General features: G+C 56.3%; 1 protein-coding gene across 2 annotated transcripts; it reads right to left on the bottom strand.

Moving 5' to 3' along the window:
• Positions 1–1,046: 1,046 nt before the first annotated feature.
• Positions 1,047–17,443, bottom strand: Oas3 (2'-5'-oligoadenylate synthetase 3). Of its 2 annotated transcripts, XM_078039064.1 has the most exons (16): positions 16,853–17,441; positions 14,789–15,071; positions 14,269–14,444; positions 13,005–13,243; positions 11,941–12,094; positions 11,202–11,555; positions 9,746–10,028; positions 7,149–7,324; positions 6,509–6,753; positions 6,010–6,154; positions 5,164–5,337; positions 3,660–3,945; positions 2,852–3,036; positions 2,340–2,578; positions 1,558–1,705; positions 1,047–1,451 (listed from the first exon to the last, which is right to left on the bottom strand). In XM_078039064.1, the coding sequence occupies exons 1-16, from the start codon at positions 17,033–17,035 to the stop codon at positions 1,440–1,442; spliced, it is 3,282 nt and encodes a 1,093-aa protein (XP_077895190.1). In that variant the 5' UTR covers positions 17,036–17,441; the 3' UTR covers positions 1,047–1,439. The 2 variants fall into 2 exon arrangements, with proteins under 2 accessions (XP_077895190.1, XP_077895191.1); XM_078039065.1 differs by lacking the exons at positions 1,047–1,451; positions 1,558–1,705 and having other exon boundaries at positions 2,443–2,578; positions 2,852–2,975; positions 16,853–17,443.
• Positions 17,444–17,853: the final 410 nt, after the last annotated feature.

Here is a 17,853-nt window from a genome sequence, read left to right as displayed (position 1 = left end):
GTGGGGGATGCTGGGCTGGACTACATTATTTAAAGGCAAAAACCACATCTGGATTGCCGTAGCTGCGAGTGACAGGAGCTGGCCCGGGCAGTCAGAGAGACTGTGCAGTGGGGATGTCAGTGTCCCCCGCGGGACTGCCCGGGTTGGCCCAGCAGCAAGCCAGCAGAAGGGAAGTGGGTCAAGAGGACCCTGGGTCAGCACGAGTAGAGAATGGCCACTGACGTCTGGACCATCAATCTCTGAAGAGGTTTGTGGCCCAAGAAAAATGGAGCAAGAGAACCACTCCCACTGCGTAGGAGCTGCCCTTCTGCGCAGCCAAGGACCTGTGCCAGGCACCCGTTACTAGGCACAGGGCGGGGCCTTCCCACTGGAGAAGCACTTTAGGCGACACGGAGCCTCAGGGTGAGACGGAGTGTGAGTGGTCACTGCTGGGCAGCCTGGCCGTCACAGGAGAGACGCTCAGAAGGCAGAGGCCGGCAGGGCCCTGGGACGCCTCCGTGCCCCAGGTGTGCACTCTGGGGCCGAGACAGAAAAGAGCCCCCTGGAGCCCTCTGTCCTCTGCATCAGGCAGACGTGACCAGTGGTTAGGGGACCCGCTTCAGAAGACTCCCCAAGTCCAAATTCAAATCAAAAGAGAGCTTTAGTTACCTGGCCAGGGACTGTCACCCACCGCAGAGATCAAGCTCTGTGGGAGGACAGCCGCTTCCTGGTCCCTCCAAGGAGGATATGAGGACAAAAGCCACAACTCAGTGACTTGCTGGTCGTCGTGAGCCAGCCAATCATAAAAGATTGACCAGGGGGACCTGTGGGCTCCAAGTGACAACCGGAAGCTAACATGCATTAGCTCTGCCGCTGCGGGGCCACAGCCCTAGGTTCAGCAGGTGCTGGACAGTCGCATCCTGAATTGGGCGGGGGTCGGCAGGCCAGAGAGTACTTCAAAGTCGTGTAGACCCACGGGGGCACTCACACCCAGGACACAGCTCCCCAGACCACCGCTACACCCTGAGTAGGGGACAATTTGTGGGGTACAAAGTCCAGAAAGACAATTTTTTAAATAAGAAAACAGCTTTTATTTCAGTTTCTCAGAAACGGCTCTTGGAACAGGGTTTTATGGGAGGCACAAATGGAGTCCGAGGCCCGCCCGGGACAGTCCTGTTTTATAATGGTCTCGTCTCACTTATCAAAATCTCATATCTACAATCTGTATTTGCACTAGTCTATAACCTATGACTCGCACTCTTACTGATCCTATCGATCAGTTCACACCACAACACAATCAACCCCAGCGCTGCCTCTTTCCCTGTGCACGGGTTCCGAGGCAGGGGGCTGCCCGGGAAGGAGCAGGAGGGCCGGGGGCAGGCGAGGGGGAGATGGTCTGCAGAGCCACTGGGGCTGGGGTCCACTCCTGCCGTCCAGCGCAGCCACTGACCTCCTGGACTTCACATGGCAGCCTGGGGGAGAGCGTGGCAGGAGACGCTGGTCCCCGGGGACTGCAGGACGGAGCCCTGGTGCCCGGCTGGGGCAGAAGCAGCCCCCCTGGTCCCCCCAGGCTCTCACCCTCACTGGCCACGGCCGGATGGCAGTGCCGTCCCTGTCCGTGCAGCACAGTGCAGACATGCAGTCCTCGGCTTCCTTGGCCAGCAGGTCCCAGCGGGCGCTGTGGCCCAGGTTTCCCGTCGGGTCAGCCGGGTCCAGGATGATGGGTCTGCAATTCCACCCAGGGTCAGTGTGACTCCTAGCACATCTAGGGCTGACCCTGTGGCTTTGGCCGGACTGTCCTCTCCCCGTATCTGACACTGCAGGGGCTGGACAGGACTCAGGGGCTCCTCTGCCTGGTGGTCCCTTGACCATGCTGCATCCAGGCAGATGTACTGATCCCCCTCGGCTCCGTGCTCCCCCAGGGCGCGTGGGCCTTGATGCCCACTCCAGCCTGGCCACCTCTCTCCCTCCCGCATCCTGGGCGGATCAGGCTCCTCTCTCTACTAAGGCAGATGACATCATGAGTGTCTTTAAAATGTCCCCCTGTATGGCCACTGCCCAACGACTAGACATGTGTCACGAGCTCGGGGACATCTCTTCTATCTCTGTGCCCATTTCAGAGAACGAGACGCCTCATGCTCCCTGGTGGCTCTGCAGCGAGCCCTGCCCTCAACGCACTTCAGACAAACAAGGGACACAGTGTCCCTGGCCTAGGTCTCTCCCGCTCGCCCGGAGCGCGCTGATGCTGAAGGGCACTCGCTGCGCAGCTGAGATTGAACTTGGGGTCCTGCTCTCTCTGCTCTGTGCCCTGGGGGTGGGGGGAGCCCCAGCCGGAGTCTGGGGACCGGGCTGGCCTGGACCTGGGCTTCTGAAGCTGCTGTCTCAGGAAGTCCCCGATGGTCTCGTCCTCGGCGCTGTAGTTGACGGTCCAGTAGATGCGGAGCTGGCGGTACTGCGTGATGAGCTCCAGGACCGTGCGGAAGCCCTCGGCCATCCCGAACTGGGGGTCCTGGCCGCCCTGCTCCCAGGCGTATACGGTGAGGAGCTCCAGCCCGTGCTGGGGGGGCAGGGAGCCCTTCCCCTTGGGCATCTTGTGGCCCTGGGGAACAAGGAGAGTGGCGATGGTGGGGTCGGAGGGGCCATGCCCCCCCCAGCACCTACACACCCATCAGATCCCGGGACGCAGCCGTCAGCCCTGATAATGCTGTGTAGGCTCCTGGATCCAGCTATGCCTGAAGCTGCCTAATCCAGGGCTTTGTAGTTACATCAGTCAGAAGGGAAAACCGAGGCCCTCCAGGGCACCCTATTCCTCCAACCCAGGGGTCTGGGACTGTGCCAGGGGCTGTGGTGGGGGCCAGTCCCTGGGCCGCACCTGGACCTGCTGGTACCAGTACTTCACCAGCCGGATCAGGCTTTTGAGCTTGGTGGGGCGGGAGACGATGAAGTCGCGCTGCAGCTCCGTGAAGCAGGTGGAGAACTCGCCGGCGCAGTGGTAGCTGCGGATGAGGTCCCTGTAGACCTGTGCGTGGGGGGGCCTGGAGCCCGCCCCCAGCTGGCCTGGGCAATGGGGAGGCCATCTGGCACCATTGCCCAGAGTCTCCCAGCCACAACCCAGATAGACGTCCGTGACCCCCCAGAGTGGCTGTCCCTGGGGTGGCCTGGGATGCCCTGGAGGCACCGGGGGCTCCGTGGGGGCAGAGATTGGTGGCAGGTCCTGGACCTGAAGCCTCTGGGGACAGCAGCACTGCAGGGGCAGGGGCAGAGGTCCCCCTGTGGTCTGTGGCACTCAGGGGCACTGCTGAGCACCAAGCTGGCCCTTTGGAACAGGACAGTGCGGAGACATTCCACAGGAACCTTCCCCCCTTCTTCTCTCAAACTCAGGCACCAAGTGAACTTAGATTTCGGGGGTTTTCTCACTCTGCAAAGTGCATGTTGGTGGCACTTCTGGGGCCAGGATCCTGTGGCTCGAGGCCACTGTTATCACACAGAGCATTTTTGAGGGAATTAGAAAAAAGTGCCCTTTTCTCCAGACTCTCTCCAGGAAAGGTGTGATAGACCTTCACATGGATAATGTGTGTGATGTGAACCCATGTAGCCCGGATGTGCAGTGCACAACCTCTACAACTGTGCCTGTCTGCTCCTGTCCTTCCCCTTCTCAGGCCTACACCCGGGAGCCTCACCTAGCGCATCAAAGGCTGGCAGCACGTCAAAGTCCACACTGTGGTCCAGCATCGTCTGGGATGTCAAGGAGAAGCTCAGCACCCGGGGGTTCTCCCACTTGGAGATTTCAAACTTGACTTCAAACTGCTGCTCCTGCTGACAGGCCTCCAGCTGGGCCCGGATCTCGGAGATGATCTCCGCCCGCTTGTTCCCCTGCTCAGTGAACTGGGAGAAGCAGCTGAGGAACACCACGATGTCGGCGTCCGAGCGGCCTCGCAGAGCGGTGCCTTTGGCTGAAGAGCCACCCTGGGGAGGACAGGGGAGAGGTCAACCCCACAAGCACGGCTTGAGGCCCTGCACTTAAGGCTCTGGATTCTGAGTTAGGAACCTGCTGTGTGACCTTGGGCAAGTGTCCTAACCTTAGTTAGTCCTAACCTGCTCCTCAATAGAGCAGGATCAGAAGAAAACACAGTGTGCTAGGAGTGAGTGAATCCCCTCAACAAATGCGAAACTTCTCCTTCCTTCATGGTTTGGGGCTGGGGTGGATTTGAAAGTTTTTCTCTGTTTTTGCTCGGGCCTGTGGCTCTCAAACTTGACTGTTTCTGAGAAGCTTTTAAGAACAGCCAACAGCTGAGTCCCGTCCTAATTTGAGCTGGGATGGCACTTGGGCATCATGTGATTCTAGGGTGAAGCCAGGGTTGAAACCAGGCAGCGAATCCATCCTCCTCGACTCTTATGAACGATGAAGGGAGAATCAGAGAGGCCACAGTATTTGCCTGGGGTCACACAGCACGCCAGCAGGCCTGGACCCTCCGTTTTGACACTGTATTGAGATGACCGGGTCTCCACTGGGCCTGTCCAATTGTAAACTGAGGCTGTGTGAAGTGCAGAGGACGAGGTGATCTTTCATGCACACCCACGTCCTTCCCACCTGGGGTCAGCATCCTGGTTATGTCTGTGGGAACTGCCCACACCCAGGTCCCAAAATCCAGGTGGGGCCACCTTCCGTGTGCCCCAGGATTGACTAGTTCTATTCTGTCTCCCCAAGCCAGGCCTAGGAGACTCCATTCCAAGTCTTAACTTGAATTTTGAGAAAAAAAAATTCCCCTTCCGAAAAGTAGAGCCATTTTTGTAGATTTGAATGGAAATCGGACTATTGATTGTCACTCTGTTGTCAATAAATTTGTGCTTCTGCTTTAAAACAGTGAAACAAAAACAAAGCAGATCAAAGAGCTGGAGAGAAAAGCTGAGTCCTGATAATGTAGGCTCCTGGATCTAGCTATGCCTGAAGCTGCCTAATCCAGGGCTTTCCAGTTACATCAATCGGTGCTTTCATTTGTGTCCTTTTTTGAGCTGAGTGTCACTAGCAACTGCAAGAGATGTAGGCTTATCTGGACTCTGCCTCCACCATCCACCCATACCACGTTCTGCAGCAGGCACAGAGAGGGGTCAGCCCCAATACTGGCCTGGGAGAGATCAGCCACCGGCAGGACCCGTCTTGCCTGCTGCTCTCCGGGGACTCACCTTGACCACCTTGAGCACTTTGATGGGAGAATTCCGGAAGCAGTTTTCCCTCAGGAACGAGCAGATGGTGTTGACGGCCTTGTTCACCTGAGCCAGGAAGTGGCGGTTGGGCTGGAGAAACCGGCTGATGAACTTGTCCAGGTCCCTAGCTGGGGTCTGGTGGAGGAGAGCTGGCTGCGGAGAGAACAGGTGGGGTGGGTGAGCCAGGCCGGCAGCTCTCGGGCTTCCTGTCTCAGGATGCCATCTCCTCTTCCCACAAGGTCTCCTGTGGCTGTGATGCCATCCCATGGGTCCCCGGCAGAGCCCAGCTGATGCTGGCACCATGACCTTGAATTTCCTAAAAATGGGAGCTAAACACACCTCTTTTCTTTATAAAGGTTTCTGGCTTCAGGTATTTTGTTACAGCAATGAAAACTAGATTAACAATATCCTTTCATAAGGTGCAGATGGCTTACCTCTTAGGTTGGTTTCCCTAGAAACAGCCTGATCAGGGGATTCTTGGGCACGTGATTAATTGGGGCCATGCTCACAGGGAACAAGGGTAGCACAATAAGGGGGTGGGAAGGAGATGAGCTCGTGCCTGATCCCACAGGGAGCTTGGGAGCGTGACCCACATCACAAGAGTTGGTCCCGCCTTGAGACAAAGGTGGGGTCTTTGTACGTTGTGTGTCTCAGGCACTGGATGAGATGGGACAACCTGTGCTGCTCTTGAAGGTCCATTCTCCAGAACAGCGGACAGTGCTAACCACCTCAGCCAACACTCCAAGCTGGGGATGCCACACTGGCAGGTAAAGGGCACCAGGGAGGGGAGCCAACGATGCCCCCTCCCCAGGGCCTGCCTCTTACCAGCACATCCCAGGGTGGCACAGGGGTTCTGTCCCCACTCATACAGCAGGCCTGGGTCTCGAGGGCCGCTGCATTCTGGGCCAACAGCTCCCAGCTGCCTTGGCCCACGTTCCAGGTGGGGTCAGCAGGATCCAGGATTAGAGGCCTGAGGACAGAGTGGGGGGGCAGGTGGTTGGGAATGTGGAGGGTCTGGGAAGAGGCGTGAGGGTTGGGGACAGTGTCAGGACCCCAGGGTTGGCCCAGTATTGCCCACATTCAGAAGGAGCCCCAGCTGGCTGCTGGCTACTCTGTGGCCCCTCACTTTGAGATATGGCCACCTACTGTGCTATAAAACTGGCTCTGGTTTTCTCCTGTGTGCACACTTCCCCATCAAAGTCCAGAGGTAAGCAAGATGACTGGTGACCCCAAGCCTGCCTTGGAGCCTTCCTGGACACAGATGCCAGGTGACAGTGGGCACAGAGCACAGGGTGGAGGCGGGCACCGGGGAGCTGGTGTGCACCTGGGTTTCCGAAGCTGGCCAAGAAGGTGTGTTCTCAGGGCTGGGTCCTCAGTGCCATAGTTGTCCGTCCAGTAGACACAAAGGTCCTGGTACTGCTGGACCAGCCCCAGAACAGTCCGCAGGCCTTGGGCCATGTTGAAACTGTGGTTCTTACAGCCCTGCTCCCAGGCAAAGATGGTCAGGAGCTCCAGGGCATAGGCTGGGGGCAGAGAGGGCCCTGGCTGCTCTTGATTTTGAGCTGCCACCTGTCAGGGAAGGTCAACCCAAGATCAGTGCCTGCGGGGTGGGAATGGGCACGGGCCTCCAGGGGATGCTCAAGAGTTGGGGCAGCGTGCAGAAGATGACTGACGGGCAGAAGGGCGGGGCAGAGGCCTTGGGGTGGGAAAGCATCAGGAGTGCGAGGAGTGGGGAGAAACCCACGGGCCACACAGGGACGGGGAACCCCAGCTACGTAAACGGAGGCCTTCATGGAGGAAAGACACAGGGACTTCCGGATCTGGGCAGGAAAGGGAGGAGCTGGAGGCGGTTCTTCCGCTTGGGATGGCCAATGGGATGCAAAGGAGAGAAAACTGTCCGTGCAGGGAAGGAGCTGATTGGCCCAGGCAGCACCACTTCCGGGGGAGGGCCGAGGGGCACTCACGTGATGGTACCAGTGTTTCACCAGTAGGATGAGGTTCTTGAGCTTGGCGGGTCGCGTGTTCACGAAGTTCCTGCGAAGCTCTGCGAAGCAGGCCGCGTGCTGGCCGTCGTGGCCGCCGCTGTTGAACAGGGCCGTGTACACCTGGGGCTGAGGTTTGGTGCTGGCTCCGAGCTGCCCTGTGGAAGTGGGACCACTCATTGTGCAGCTGGGAATGAAGCTAGCAGCGCGCACCATGCATCCACCATTAGTGCAATGGATGACGCTCATTAATGCAATTAATTTCAACATTAATTATGTGACATTGCAATCAATCATAATATATTGCAATATTGGATAACAGAATTATCATTAAATTTTTTTTTAGTTGTAGGTGGACAAAACCTTTATTTTATTTTTATGTGGTATTAAGGAGCAAGCCCAGTGGCTCACACGGGCTAGGCAAGCGCTCTACCACTGAGCCACCACCTCCCCCCCACACACACACCCCTTTATTTTAGTATCAACCCTGAACTGGGTAGTCCAATAATTTTCACATAGAAGTTAAGGGAATGAGCTTCCAAAATGGATAATCCTGGGTTCAAATCCAAGCTGTGTGATTTGCGTCTTTGGGGATCATAAGCAGCATCCTCCTTATAAGGTTATTATAAGAAGCAATGTAAAATGAAATCCACATGTAAATTGCTCCAAACTGCTTTAAAAACACCGAGTGTTCAATAAGCATTAATTACTGCTATTATTCATGTTGTCATCTCCCAGGAGAGGGTAAAAAAATCAAGGAAGGGAGAGGAAACTGGAATTGAGGCCCAGCCTCTCCTTCATTCTGGAATGAAAACCCTGAAAGGTGTCTCAGAAGAATCACCCACCAATAGAGAGAGGCTCCTGGGGACAGGGGAAGAAAAGTCCCCCAGGAGAAACTTAGACCCCAATCCAATGCTGGATGCAGTTGTGAAATCCAAATTTACAGCCTGGTGGGGAAGTCCCAGGCTGTGGAGTCACCCCCTAAGCTGGCCTGGGAATGAATGAGGCCCTTGGAGCCCAGCTGGAGACAAAATGAGAACTCGGTCCCTTGAGGGATAGTTCTTCAGCCCACAGCAGAAGGAACTTCCAGAGGAAAAGGAAAGAAAGTAAAAGTTCCATACAATACAGTTCCTCACAATAAAAATTACAAACCACACAAAGAAATGATCCAGCCAGGGGTGGGGTGGGAGAGGGGGAGGGTATGGAGACACAGCTGATGGGAGAATTTGTGATCACAGGACAATCCGAGCATGTTTAAGGTGATCCAAGAAGATAAGAGTCAATGAGACCCCAATGAAAGAAATGAAGTCGAAGGGCAGACAACAGGTTGATTTGAGAAAGAGACAAATAGAAACTTCTAGAAATGAAAACGTTCTTATTTAAAAAAAATCAAGAATAGGTAGATGATTAGATGCATTTGAAAAGAGTAAAACGGAAAACAGATCTGAGCAATGAGAAGCAGGCAGCGTGAGGGGGGCGTCATCGAGAGAAAGCAGATAACAGGGAACATGGGCAGAGGCAATATTGCAAAGGACCCTGGGAGACATTTCCCCAAAACTAAAGGAAGGGTTGAGTTCCTGGACACAGGAGGCACCACTGATTCCAGACAGAATATAGAGCAGTCCGTGCACAGATGGATCACGGAGACACTGAAGAACACTGTGGACCAAGAAAGTCTCAAAGTCTCCCAAAAGTGGGAGAGGGGGTGTGTCAGGGGAAGACCAAGCAAAAAGCCACACATACAAATAAAAATAGATTACATACAAAGAAATGACTGATAAAGGGACAGCAGACTTCTCTTCAGAAAGGAGAGAGGTTATAGGACAGTAGACCCTGAGGGAAAACACCCATCAGACCCTTCAAGCAGGAAGCGGAAACAGAAAGGTTTTTTAACTCAAGTCTAAACCTGGAAAGTTCCAGCAAATTACCAAGAAGTGTCATCACGTGAAGTATACAGTTGGAGTAATGTTAAAAAAAAAATAGTAAGTGTTTAAAGAAACAAAGGAACCAAACTCCAAACCTTCATTTGGAAACCCACGTCCAAATAGTCATAGATCAAAGAGCAAAAGATGATGTCAGGATGCAGAGTACAAAATATTCAGGCCCGAATGGACCGCTCCACATTCTGCCCGGAATCAGTGGTGCCTGTGTCCAGAGCCTCCTGCCTCAGCCTCCTCAGCCTCCATAACTGCATTTCTTTAGGACTGACAATGACTAAGACTCACTTCCAAAAGTCAGAAAAACGAATCCTAAAGTAAATTCTCTAAAGCGAAGGAGGAAATGATACCCTGAAATTTCCTTTACAATCCCCAGCAGATCTGGGGAACCGTTACTGTTGGTAACTATGGGTGGGCGGTATCTCTAGTTTCCTTTAGCCTGGAACCTTCCCTCACTAAGATCTGGGTAAAGCTCTCCATCGGCTGAAATCTGCCTCAGATCTCAAAACTACCTCAAAGTAGTTTTCAGTGCCTGATTCAGTGGGAGACTTAGAAGCACAAGGAGGATGGCAGGTGGCGCCTGTATGTGCTCCCAGGTCCCCAGGGTTTCTCTGTCACTTCCCCAGACTTGGGCGTCCTTACCCACGGCATCAAAGGCGGGCAGCAGGCTGACATTCACCCAAGTCTCTGGGGCGGCAGACACCAGCTGGACCTGCAGAGCGCCAGGTGTGTTCTGCTCAGGAAACGTAAGGCACAGCCCGGGGACTGGGTCCTGCCACCCCGATGCCAGCTGTGTCCGCATCTCCTTGAGGATCTCCCCTCGGTGGCGCTCCTGGTCCTCGAAGTTCTTGAAGCAGTTGAGGAAGAGGATGAGCTCAACGTTGCAGCCACCCCGGAGGTTCGTGCCCCTGCCGAAGGAGCCACCCTGCGGAGGGAGGAGCAGCTGGGACCAGGAGCCTACCAACCACAGCCCAGAAATGGCTCTCTCGCTGATGGTGGGTCTTGGGGCACCTCAACAGGGCCAGACCCCACGAGCCCCTGACTTCTGACTCTTGGGGGCTCAGCAGAGAGCCAAGCTGTGTGGGCTTGCGCCTGCCTCTTTATCTAGAGCTGAGGCAGAGTTCACGGCCATGTGAGGCGGGGCCAGGCCGAGCCACAGTGACCAGAACTTCAAGGCCAGCAGCAGCAGCAGCGTCCACCACACATCTGGAGCAGCAGGTACAAGGGCAGGCTCCAGACCAGATGGGCCTCAAATGTGCTCTGTGGTCTGTTTCCATCAGTCAACATCAGCCCTTCCGTCCATCCGTCCGTCCATCATGCAACAGTGTTTACCCACTTCCACGCACCGGGGCAGGTGGGAGCGCGTAAGTAAAAGATTTCCGCTCAGGAACTTGCCTTCTAGCTTGGGGAGGGGGACGGGGACACAGTGGTTCCTGAGAAAATGCTAAGTGTTCCTGGAGGCCAATAGGCGGGTGGGGCTGGGCGTCCAGCCAAGATGGCCCTGGGAGGTAGCCTGCTCCACCCAGGGCTTCAAGGAGGGAGAGAGGCCCCCCACAGAGCGCCGGGCCGGGTAGCAACCAGAGGATGGGCGGGGAGCAGTCCAGGGCCACATGGTCCTACAGCCCTGGAGGCCACACAGCCCCAGAAACCAGCGGCCCCGAGCTCAGGAGGGAGGTGATGACTGCTGTGTGAGTGGTTTTATTTTTATTATTATTTATTTAATATTCAAAACAAATCCCGGCACTGGACTGTACAGCGAGACCCCGGCTTGCGATGGCTGGGTTGAGGTAGTGGAGAGTGCACCCCACACACCTTTTGTTTGTCACTTTGAGTTCCGTGTTCAACCTCGGGAATTTGGGTGCATTATCATAAAGTGGCTTTGGGTTAACGGATGTTGCCCGATGGGGTTGGCGGGTCCTGGGCACAGCAGGCAGGGCTGGGGCAGGGCTGGGTGAAGGTCTCCTTGGGCCTTCTGGCTGGCCTCCGGCCACGCTCCAGGGCGTGGGTCCCCCCTGCCCGACCTTGGCCACATGGCGCGACCTCTCCCCTCTCCTGCGTCCCTGGAGGGCCCCATGGGGTCCCCACCTGCCCCGCTCACCTTGATGACCCTCGAGGGCCTGTAGGCGCAGTTCTTGTGGAGGCAGCGCTGGAGGACCTCGATGGCCCTCTTCGCCTGCTCCTGGAGCCGTGGGTTGGGCTGCAGATGGTCCTGGATGAAGCGGTCCAGCTCCCTGGCGGGGACCTGGGCCAGGGCAGAGGCCGAGGCTGCGCCCAGGGCCGACGGGGCAGTGCTGGCGGCTGCGGCGGGCTCTGGGGATGGACTCACGGGTCGGCTGTCCCCTGCCCAGTGACACACAGTGTCGTCCAGGCTCCTGCTGTCCTCAGGGGTCCCCTGGTCAGAGTCTCGCAGGACACAGTGGCCCAAATCGGAGCACCCAGCACGTGGGAGGCCCTGAAAGGTGGTTGGAGGAGCGCGTCACCGCACAGGGTCTCCATGCCACCCCCTGCCGCCATCAGCCACCCCTTTGCTCAGCTGGGTGACTGAGGCTCCGCGAGGGGAAGTGAGGGGCTCAGTGCCTGTGGACATATTAGAAAAAGGCGCCCTCCCGGGGGGACACTGCAGAAGGCCTCCCCATGGTGGGTGGAAAGGCTGGGAGGGACCTGTGCTGGGGCCTCCTTCCTCCGCGGCCTCAGCCGGTGACTAGAGGCCACCATGCCTGCTGCTCCCACCTTCCAACTCTGTTCTGTGACATGTGGCCCTGGCGCTCCGCGGATGCTCAGAAATATACCAGAACGCATAAATAGGGTGCAAGACCCAAGGGCCCTGGGAAACTCACCAGCCCCTCCCAGGGCTGCACGGGGCTCCCAGATGCCTCCAGAAAGCACGGATGGTGACAGCACGTCCGGGCCTCCTGGGCCAGCACATCCCAGTGCCAGGCTGTGCCACTGCCCAGGTCCCATGTGGGGTCAGCAGGGTCCAGTATCACAGGCCTGCAGTTCCAGAGAGTCAAGGTTCAGTTAGCAAGAAAGTCACCAGGGCTCTGGAGTCAGGCAGAGCTGGTTACAATCCCAGGTTAGTTATTTTCCAGCTGTGTGACCTGGGGCAGATGACTTTCCTTCTCTGAGCCTCAGTTTTCTCATTTGAAAATGAAGATAACAAGGCTCACTTTGATGGACTGTTGTAGAGATGAATTTGGAGCCAGGGTTCTGAACCCTGGCTGCATATTAGGAACCCAAGATACAAGGACAATTGCTCGGAACTCTGAATTACACCCTGTGCTTTAGCAATTCCATTCCTAGGTCTACATCCATTTGATGCATACACATCAAGACACATGCAAGACACATGTGTATATCAGCATAGCTGCCAACTGGGAGCAATCCAATTAGCTATCTTCAGTAGACTGGAAATCATATTGTCCTAAGTTCCTACTATGGAATACTAAGCAGCAATGAAAAAGAATGAACTCAATTAAATGAATGGAACTCAATGACTTAATGTTGAGAAAATAGAAACCAGGCACAAATGGACATAGTGCAGGACTCTATTCAAATCAGATTTAAAACCAGGCAAAACTGGACTGATGAAAATCAGAATGGGGTTTATCTTGTGTGTCGCTGACCAGGAAGGACTCACGGGGGTGCTGGGAGTATTCTGTGACTCTGGGTGGTGGTTTCAAAGCCCTTTGTAGACGGTCCTCTAAATGAGCATGCTATCTGTCAGCGAAACCTTCACACACACAACGTGGCCCAGGCATTGTGAGATTTTTTCACAAGTGAAAAAGGATCATCTCGGGGGGGGGTCCTAAGGTGCAGCTGGGCAGCACCCCTGCTCCAGCACTGTCCGTCAGCTCTGCGAGGCCCAGGGACAGGAGAGCACGTGGCAGGTGTGAGGACGTACCTGGGTCTCTCCAGCTGCCTCCGCAAGAAATCCCCGACTGTAGGGTCCTCGAGGCTGTAGTTGACGGTCCAGAAAACACGCAGGCCCTGGTACTGCTGGATCAGGCCCAGGACGGACCGGAACCCCTGGGCCAGGCTGAAGGCGTCCTTCTCACAGCCCCGCTCCCAGGCGAAGATGGTCAGCAGCTCCAGGGCGTAGACCGGGGGCAGCCGCCTGCTCTGCGCCTCCTCGTGGAACACCTGTGAGCAGGGTGGAGGGAGGGGCTCGGCAGGAGGAAGGGAGGGAGGGCGGTTCCATAGGCCCCTGGTGGCTGTGCCTCGGGGCTGGGGTCCCCGCAGGCTGAGCCGAGGGAGGGAGCGGGCCAAGTCCCACCCCAGCTTCCACAGCAGCTGGCCTGTCTCCCCGGGGACAAGGGGTCACCAGGGCGGAGCCAGCAGGACCCGGGACTGTCTACCTCCCCCACAGATCCCGGGTGCTGGCCAGATGGCCGACTGGAGAGGAGGAGGCCATTGGCACCCACGGAGCAGGGCACCACGCCCGAGTGGGGCGGGGCGGCCGTCCACCCAGCCCTCATCCCCGTGCAGACACATGACTCCTGTTTCTGGGCCATGTATCTGGGGGTCCACGTTTCCAGGGGGGACCAAGCTATGTGACTCAAGATTTTGGGGAAGCTTGTCCCTCATCTCCAGGCACAGGCTGGGCACACCTCCTTCAATGCACCAGAGTTTGTCAATAAAGCATGAATAGGGCAGATGGGTATTCCTGAGGCTGGGCTAGGAAGCTTACAAACTCCACATTACCTCATGCTGTATGTAGAATATTCCAGACTAGACAAAGCCCTGAATGTGGCAAACAAGCCTTTTGGAGGGTAACGAGGGAGAATCATGTTGGGAAGTCAGGAAAGGAAAGACTTCAGACATGGAAAGAACAAATAACTTAAGATGACTACACCTGATTACATTTTAAAATTTGAAAACTTTTGCTGACAAATGACCTTTAAGCAAAGCAAAATACAAGCCACAGACGAAGAGAATACATTTGCACTATATCAAGTAAATAAGAGTTAGCATTCATAATATATAAAGAGCTTCAACAAATCAACAAGAAGAAGACGGCTACGAAAGAAGATAACGGACAAAGGACATGAGCAGACATTTTCCAGAAAGAGGCCATAAAAGGTCACTAAAAATAAGAAAATATTTCCAGTATTATGAAAGCACGGAGAAGTCAAACGTCTGGAGCCAGAACCTTGGCAGAGCTTCACCTGGCGGAACCAGTGCTTCACAAGCAGGATCAGGTTCTTGAGTTTGACCGGGCGAGTGTTCACGAAGTTCCTCCGCAGCTCAGCAAAGCAGGCCGCGTGCTCACCGTCCTGGCAGCCGCTGTTGAGGAGGGTTGCGTAGACCTCAGGTTTGGGTTTGATTCCAGGACTCAGCGTCCCTGGGGACATAAAGCACTGAGTTAGGATGGGCACTAAAGACGCAGGCCCAGCTCTGCTGGGCACTGGGAGGGAGTAGGGAGAATTCGGGTGGGAGGCACTGGGGGAGCAGCTGAAGGAACCTGAGGTGCCTGGGTGGGGGACCAGCCCCTCCACCCAGGACCACAGACCCTTCTCGGCCCTCTCTGGTCCAAACCCGCCGTGCTTATTCAAGGAGCCAAGGCTCAGAGACAGGGATAGCCTTGCCAAGGTGGCCCAGCAAGTTAGTGTCAGGGCCAGAACTGGATGACCTGTCTCGCCCCCAGGAATCCTCCCCCAACGCTGGAGTGAGCCAGGGACCCCTCACCCAGGGCGTCAAAGGCAGGCACCAGTTTGACATCCATCCAGTTTTTAAGATCCTCTGATACCATCTGGAACCACAAGACCCCGGGCGTGTTCTGCTCAGGAAACTGGAGGCGCAGGCCCGGGATGCGGTCTTGACACCAGGCGTCCAGCAGCCCCTGCATCTCCTGGAGGATCTCCGCACGACGGCCCCTCTGGTCCTCATAGCTTTTGAAGCAGCCAAAGAAGATGACAAGTTCAGAGTCGCAGCCACCCCTGAGAGCTGTGCCCCGGCCAAAGGAGCCTTCCTGTGAAGGGAACGGCAACGGGAGAATCCGGCTCTCTCCACCACTCACGTCCACCAGCTCTCAGGGCAACCGGGCTGGGTGGAGACTGGGGCCGGCAGTTCCAGGCATTTGGTGCCGTGAGGGAATGTGGCCAAGGCAGCCAGCTCTGAGTTTCCAAAAGAAGCAATTTTAACACATCAGCTCACGATTTTCAAATGTAAGCAACTCACTTTAAAAACAACGAGAAGAGTCAGGCGTGAGAGCGCATGCCTGTAACCCCAGAGACTCTAGAGGCTGAGGTGGGAGGATGACAAGTTGGAGGCCAGCCTCAGCAATTTAGGGAGACCCTGTCTCAAAATGAAAAATACAACGGGCTGGGGGTGTGGCTCTGTTGTTAAGCACCTTGGAGTTCAGTCCCTGGTACTCAAAGTAACAACTACTAAACACCCAGAAACTAGCGGGCAAGAGTTGAGCCCTTTGCTCAGGATGGGTGCAAAACTGTGGTGTGGCTCATGGAACGTCTGAGCCCTTTCTGATCAGTGTTTCTGCAAAAGACGAGGACGAGGACGAGGACCTCCCAAGCCTCTGCTCTGCTCTGTCCTGGCATCTGACCCCCTGATGTCTTGCAGGGAACCGGATGTGGTGACAATCGGTAGCAGATGATGGAGGGTGAGGCCGGGAGGGGGCACAGAGTTGCCAGCCAGTAAGTGGCAAGAGCCAGCTAGAGCCAACTGTCACCCCAGCTGGGACCCGTACTTATCCCAACCTCCATGCCAGTCCCCTACGGCCAGCGCCCACTCGGGAGGACTTATGGGGGTGGGGGATGAAAGCCCTGGAGCTTCCTGCTCCCACCTCCCACTCCGAAGCCAGCCGAGGTGGCCAGGCTGTGACTTCCATCCAAGGAATCAGGGTCCCACGGCTTTGTCCTTAACATCACTGACTTACAGTAGTTTTGTTGTGAAGATTCTCTAACCTCGGCAAAAGCAGGGAGGAGCCTGAGTTTGCCTTGCACCCCATTTCTGGCACCCCCCTTTCCTCTTGGTGTGATTTCACCCACACTCCTTCTCGTGCAGGCCGATGGCGATTCCCGGGAGCAGGCAGTGGTGTCCCTAGCGGGACTCTGGCAATGTCTGGAAACACTTTTGGTGGGGATGACCCAGCAGGGGAGCCCCTCAGGGGTCATTCTGACGTGGAGGCTGGGGACTCTTCTCTTTGCTTTCTGGTCCAGCCAGAAGCCACCGGCCCATCTCCTACTGCTCTGTCCAGCCCCTGAAAGGGCCACTCTCCAAGGCCCTTCCTGGGGGGCTGGGCTCTGGAACTGAAGTTTACAGATGCCCCCTACGAAAATCCTCATCATGACTCTATGAGCTACATGTCCTACCACCCCAGCTCACAGACTAGAAAAAGCCGCTCAGAGAGGTGCAGTCACTTGCTAAGGACACTCAGCTCAGGAGAGGTGGGGCTGAGATTAAACCTGTGGAGCCTGTCATCCCATCAGCTGGGGAGGCTGAGGCAGGAGGATGGGGCGTTCAAAGCCAGCCTCAGCACAAGGGAGACCCTAAGCCACTCAGTGAGAGCCTGTCGCTAAAGAAAATACCAAATAGGGCTGGGGACCTGGCTCAGGGGTGGGGGTGGGGCCCTGGGTTCCATCCAATAGAATAGAGCAGCGGGGGCGGGGGAGCCCGTGCCCTCGGGGCTCCTCCTGGCTCGTGTGTTAGCAGCACCCTGAGGCTGGACCAGGAGTCGCCCATCCACAGGCCAAGTCCCCCCCCCCCCCCCCGCAGTGTCCCCAGGCCACTCACCTTGACGGTCTTCAGCACCCGCAGCGCCGGCCCAGCGCCCCCTCGGCGGCCCCCGCGCTCCCTGAGCGCGGCGTCCAGGGCGCCCAGCGCGCGCCGCGCAGCCCCCACGAACTCGGGCGGCGGCTGCAGGCGGCGGGTCACCATCCTGTCGAGCTCAGCGGCCGCGGTGCCGTACACGTCCATGTCGCTGGCCGCGCCTCCCCGCCCGGACCGATCGCTGGGTCCTGGGGATGCGCCGAGGCACCTGCGCTGCCGTCCCGGTCCCTGTCTGGTTCCGGTCCAGCGCCGCGAGTGCCGCTCTCCGAGTTTCGGTTTCGTTTCCCGTTTTCCTCCTCCCCTCCGTCCCCTGTGGCGGCCGCGCCCGCTGCCCAGCCCGGGTCAGCGCACCTGCAGCTGGACCGAGGAAGGTGTGCCGGCCCTCCCGCGGGGCTCCCCGGCTGCCCACGGGAAATCGGTGACAAAGTCCGGAGGAAGCAACCCTACCCTGGCAGCCAGAGACCCCAGTTCTGGCTAGCCTGTTTTGCGGTGCAGCCTCATGTGAGACGCTTAGCTTCCCTGGGCCTGGATTTTGTTATCTGTCAAATGGAGGAAATGTGCCCCACAAGCTTGGAGAGAACTTGTCTCAAAATAAGAAGGGTGGGGACATAGCTCCCGGTTAAGCGCACCTGGGCTCAATCCCCAGTAACACCCCCCAAAACAAATAAATATGTATATAAATAAAAAACAAGAAAATAAATGAATAAAATTGAATAATAAAAATTAAAAAGATAATTTAAGGCAAGAGTTTCAGATTTTGAAAAGGAAGGGTTGTGGAGTCAGATGGACTGGGGTTGGAGCTGGTGCCTGTCTGTACAACCTTGTGCAAATTACTGGCCTCTCCTGAGTCTCCATTTCCTCATCCACAAAAATGGGATTATAGGGGCTGGGGTTGTGGCTCAGCGGTAGAGTTGTTCGCCTACCCCGTGCGAGGTTCTGGGTTTGATCCTCAGCACCACATATAA

Source organism: Ictidomys tridecemlineatus, chromosome 2, assembly GCF_052094955.1.
Source record: "Ictidomys tridecemlineatus isolate mIctTri1 chromosome 2, mIctTri1.hap1, whole genome shotgun sequence".
In the NCBI taxonomy this organism is placed as follows: Eukaryota; Metazoa; Chordata; class Mammalia; order Rodentia; family Sciuridae; genus Ictidomys; species Ictidomys tridecemlineatus.
This window is presented reverse-complemented; position numbering and strand designations above follow the sequence as displayed.

Coding starts and splice junctions, on each gene's coding strand:
- Oas3 (XM_078039064.1), bottom strand. CDS start 17,035: ATGGACGTGTACGGCACCGCGGCCGCTGAGCTCGACAGGATGGTGACC. Junction 10,029..11,201: donor GGCCCTCGAGGGTCATCAAG/GTGAGCGGGGCA, acceptor CTCCCTCCGCAG/GGTGGCTCCTTCGGCAGGGG. Junction 3,037..3,659: donor GCCAGCCTTTGATGCGCTAG/GTGAGGCTCCCG, acceptor CCCATTGCCCAG/GCCAGCTGGGGGCGGGCTCC.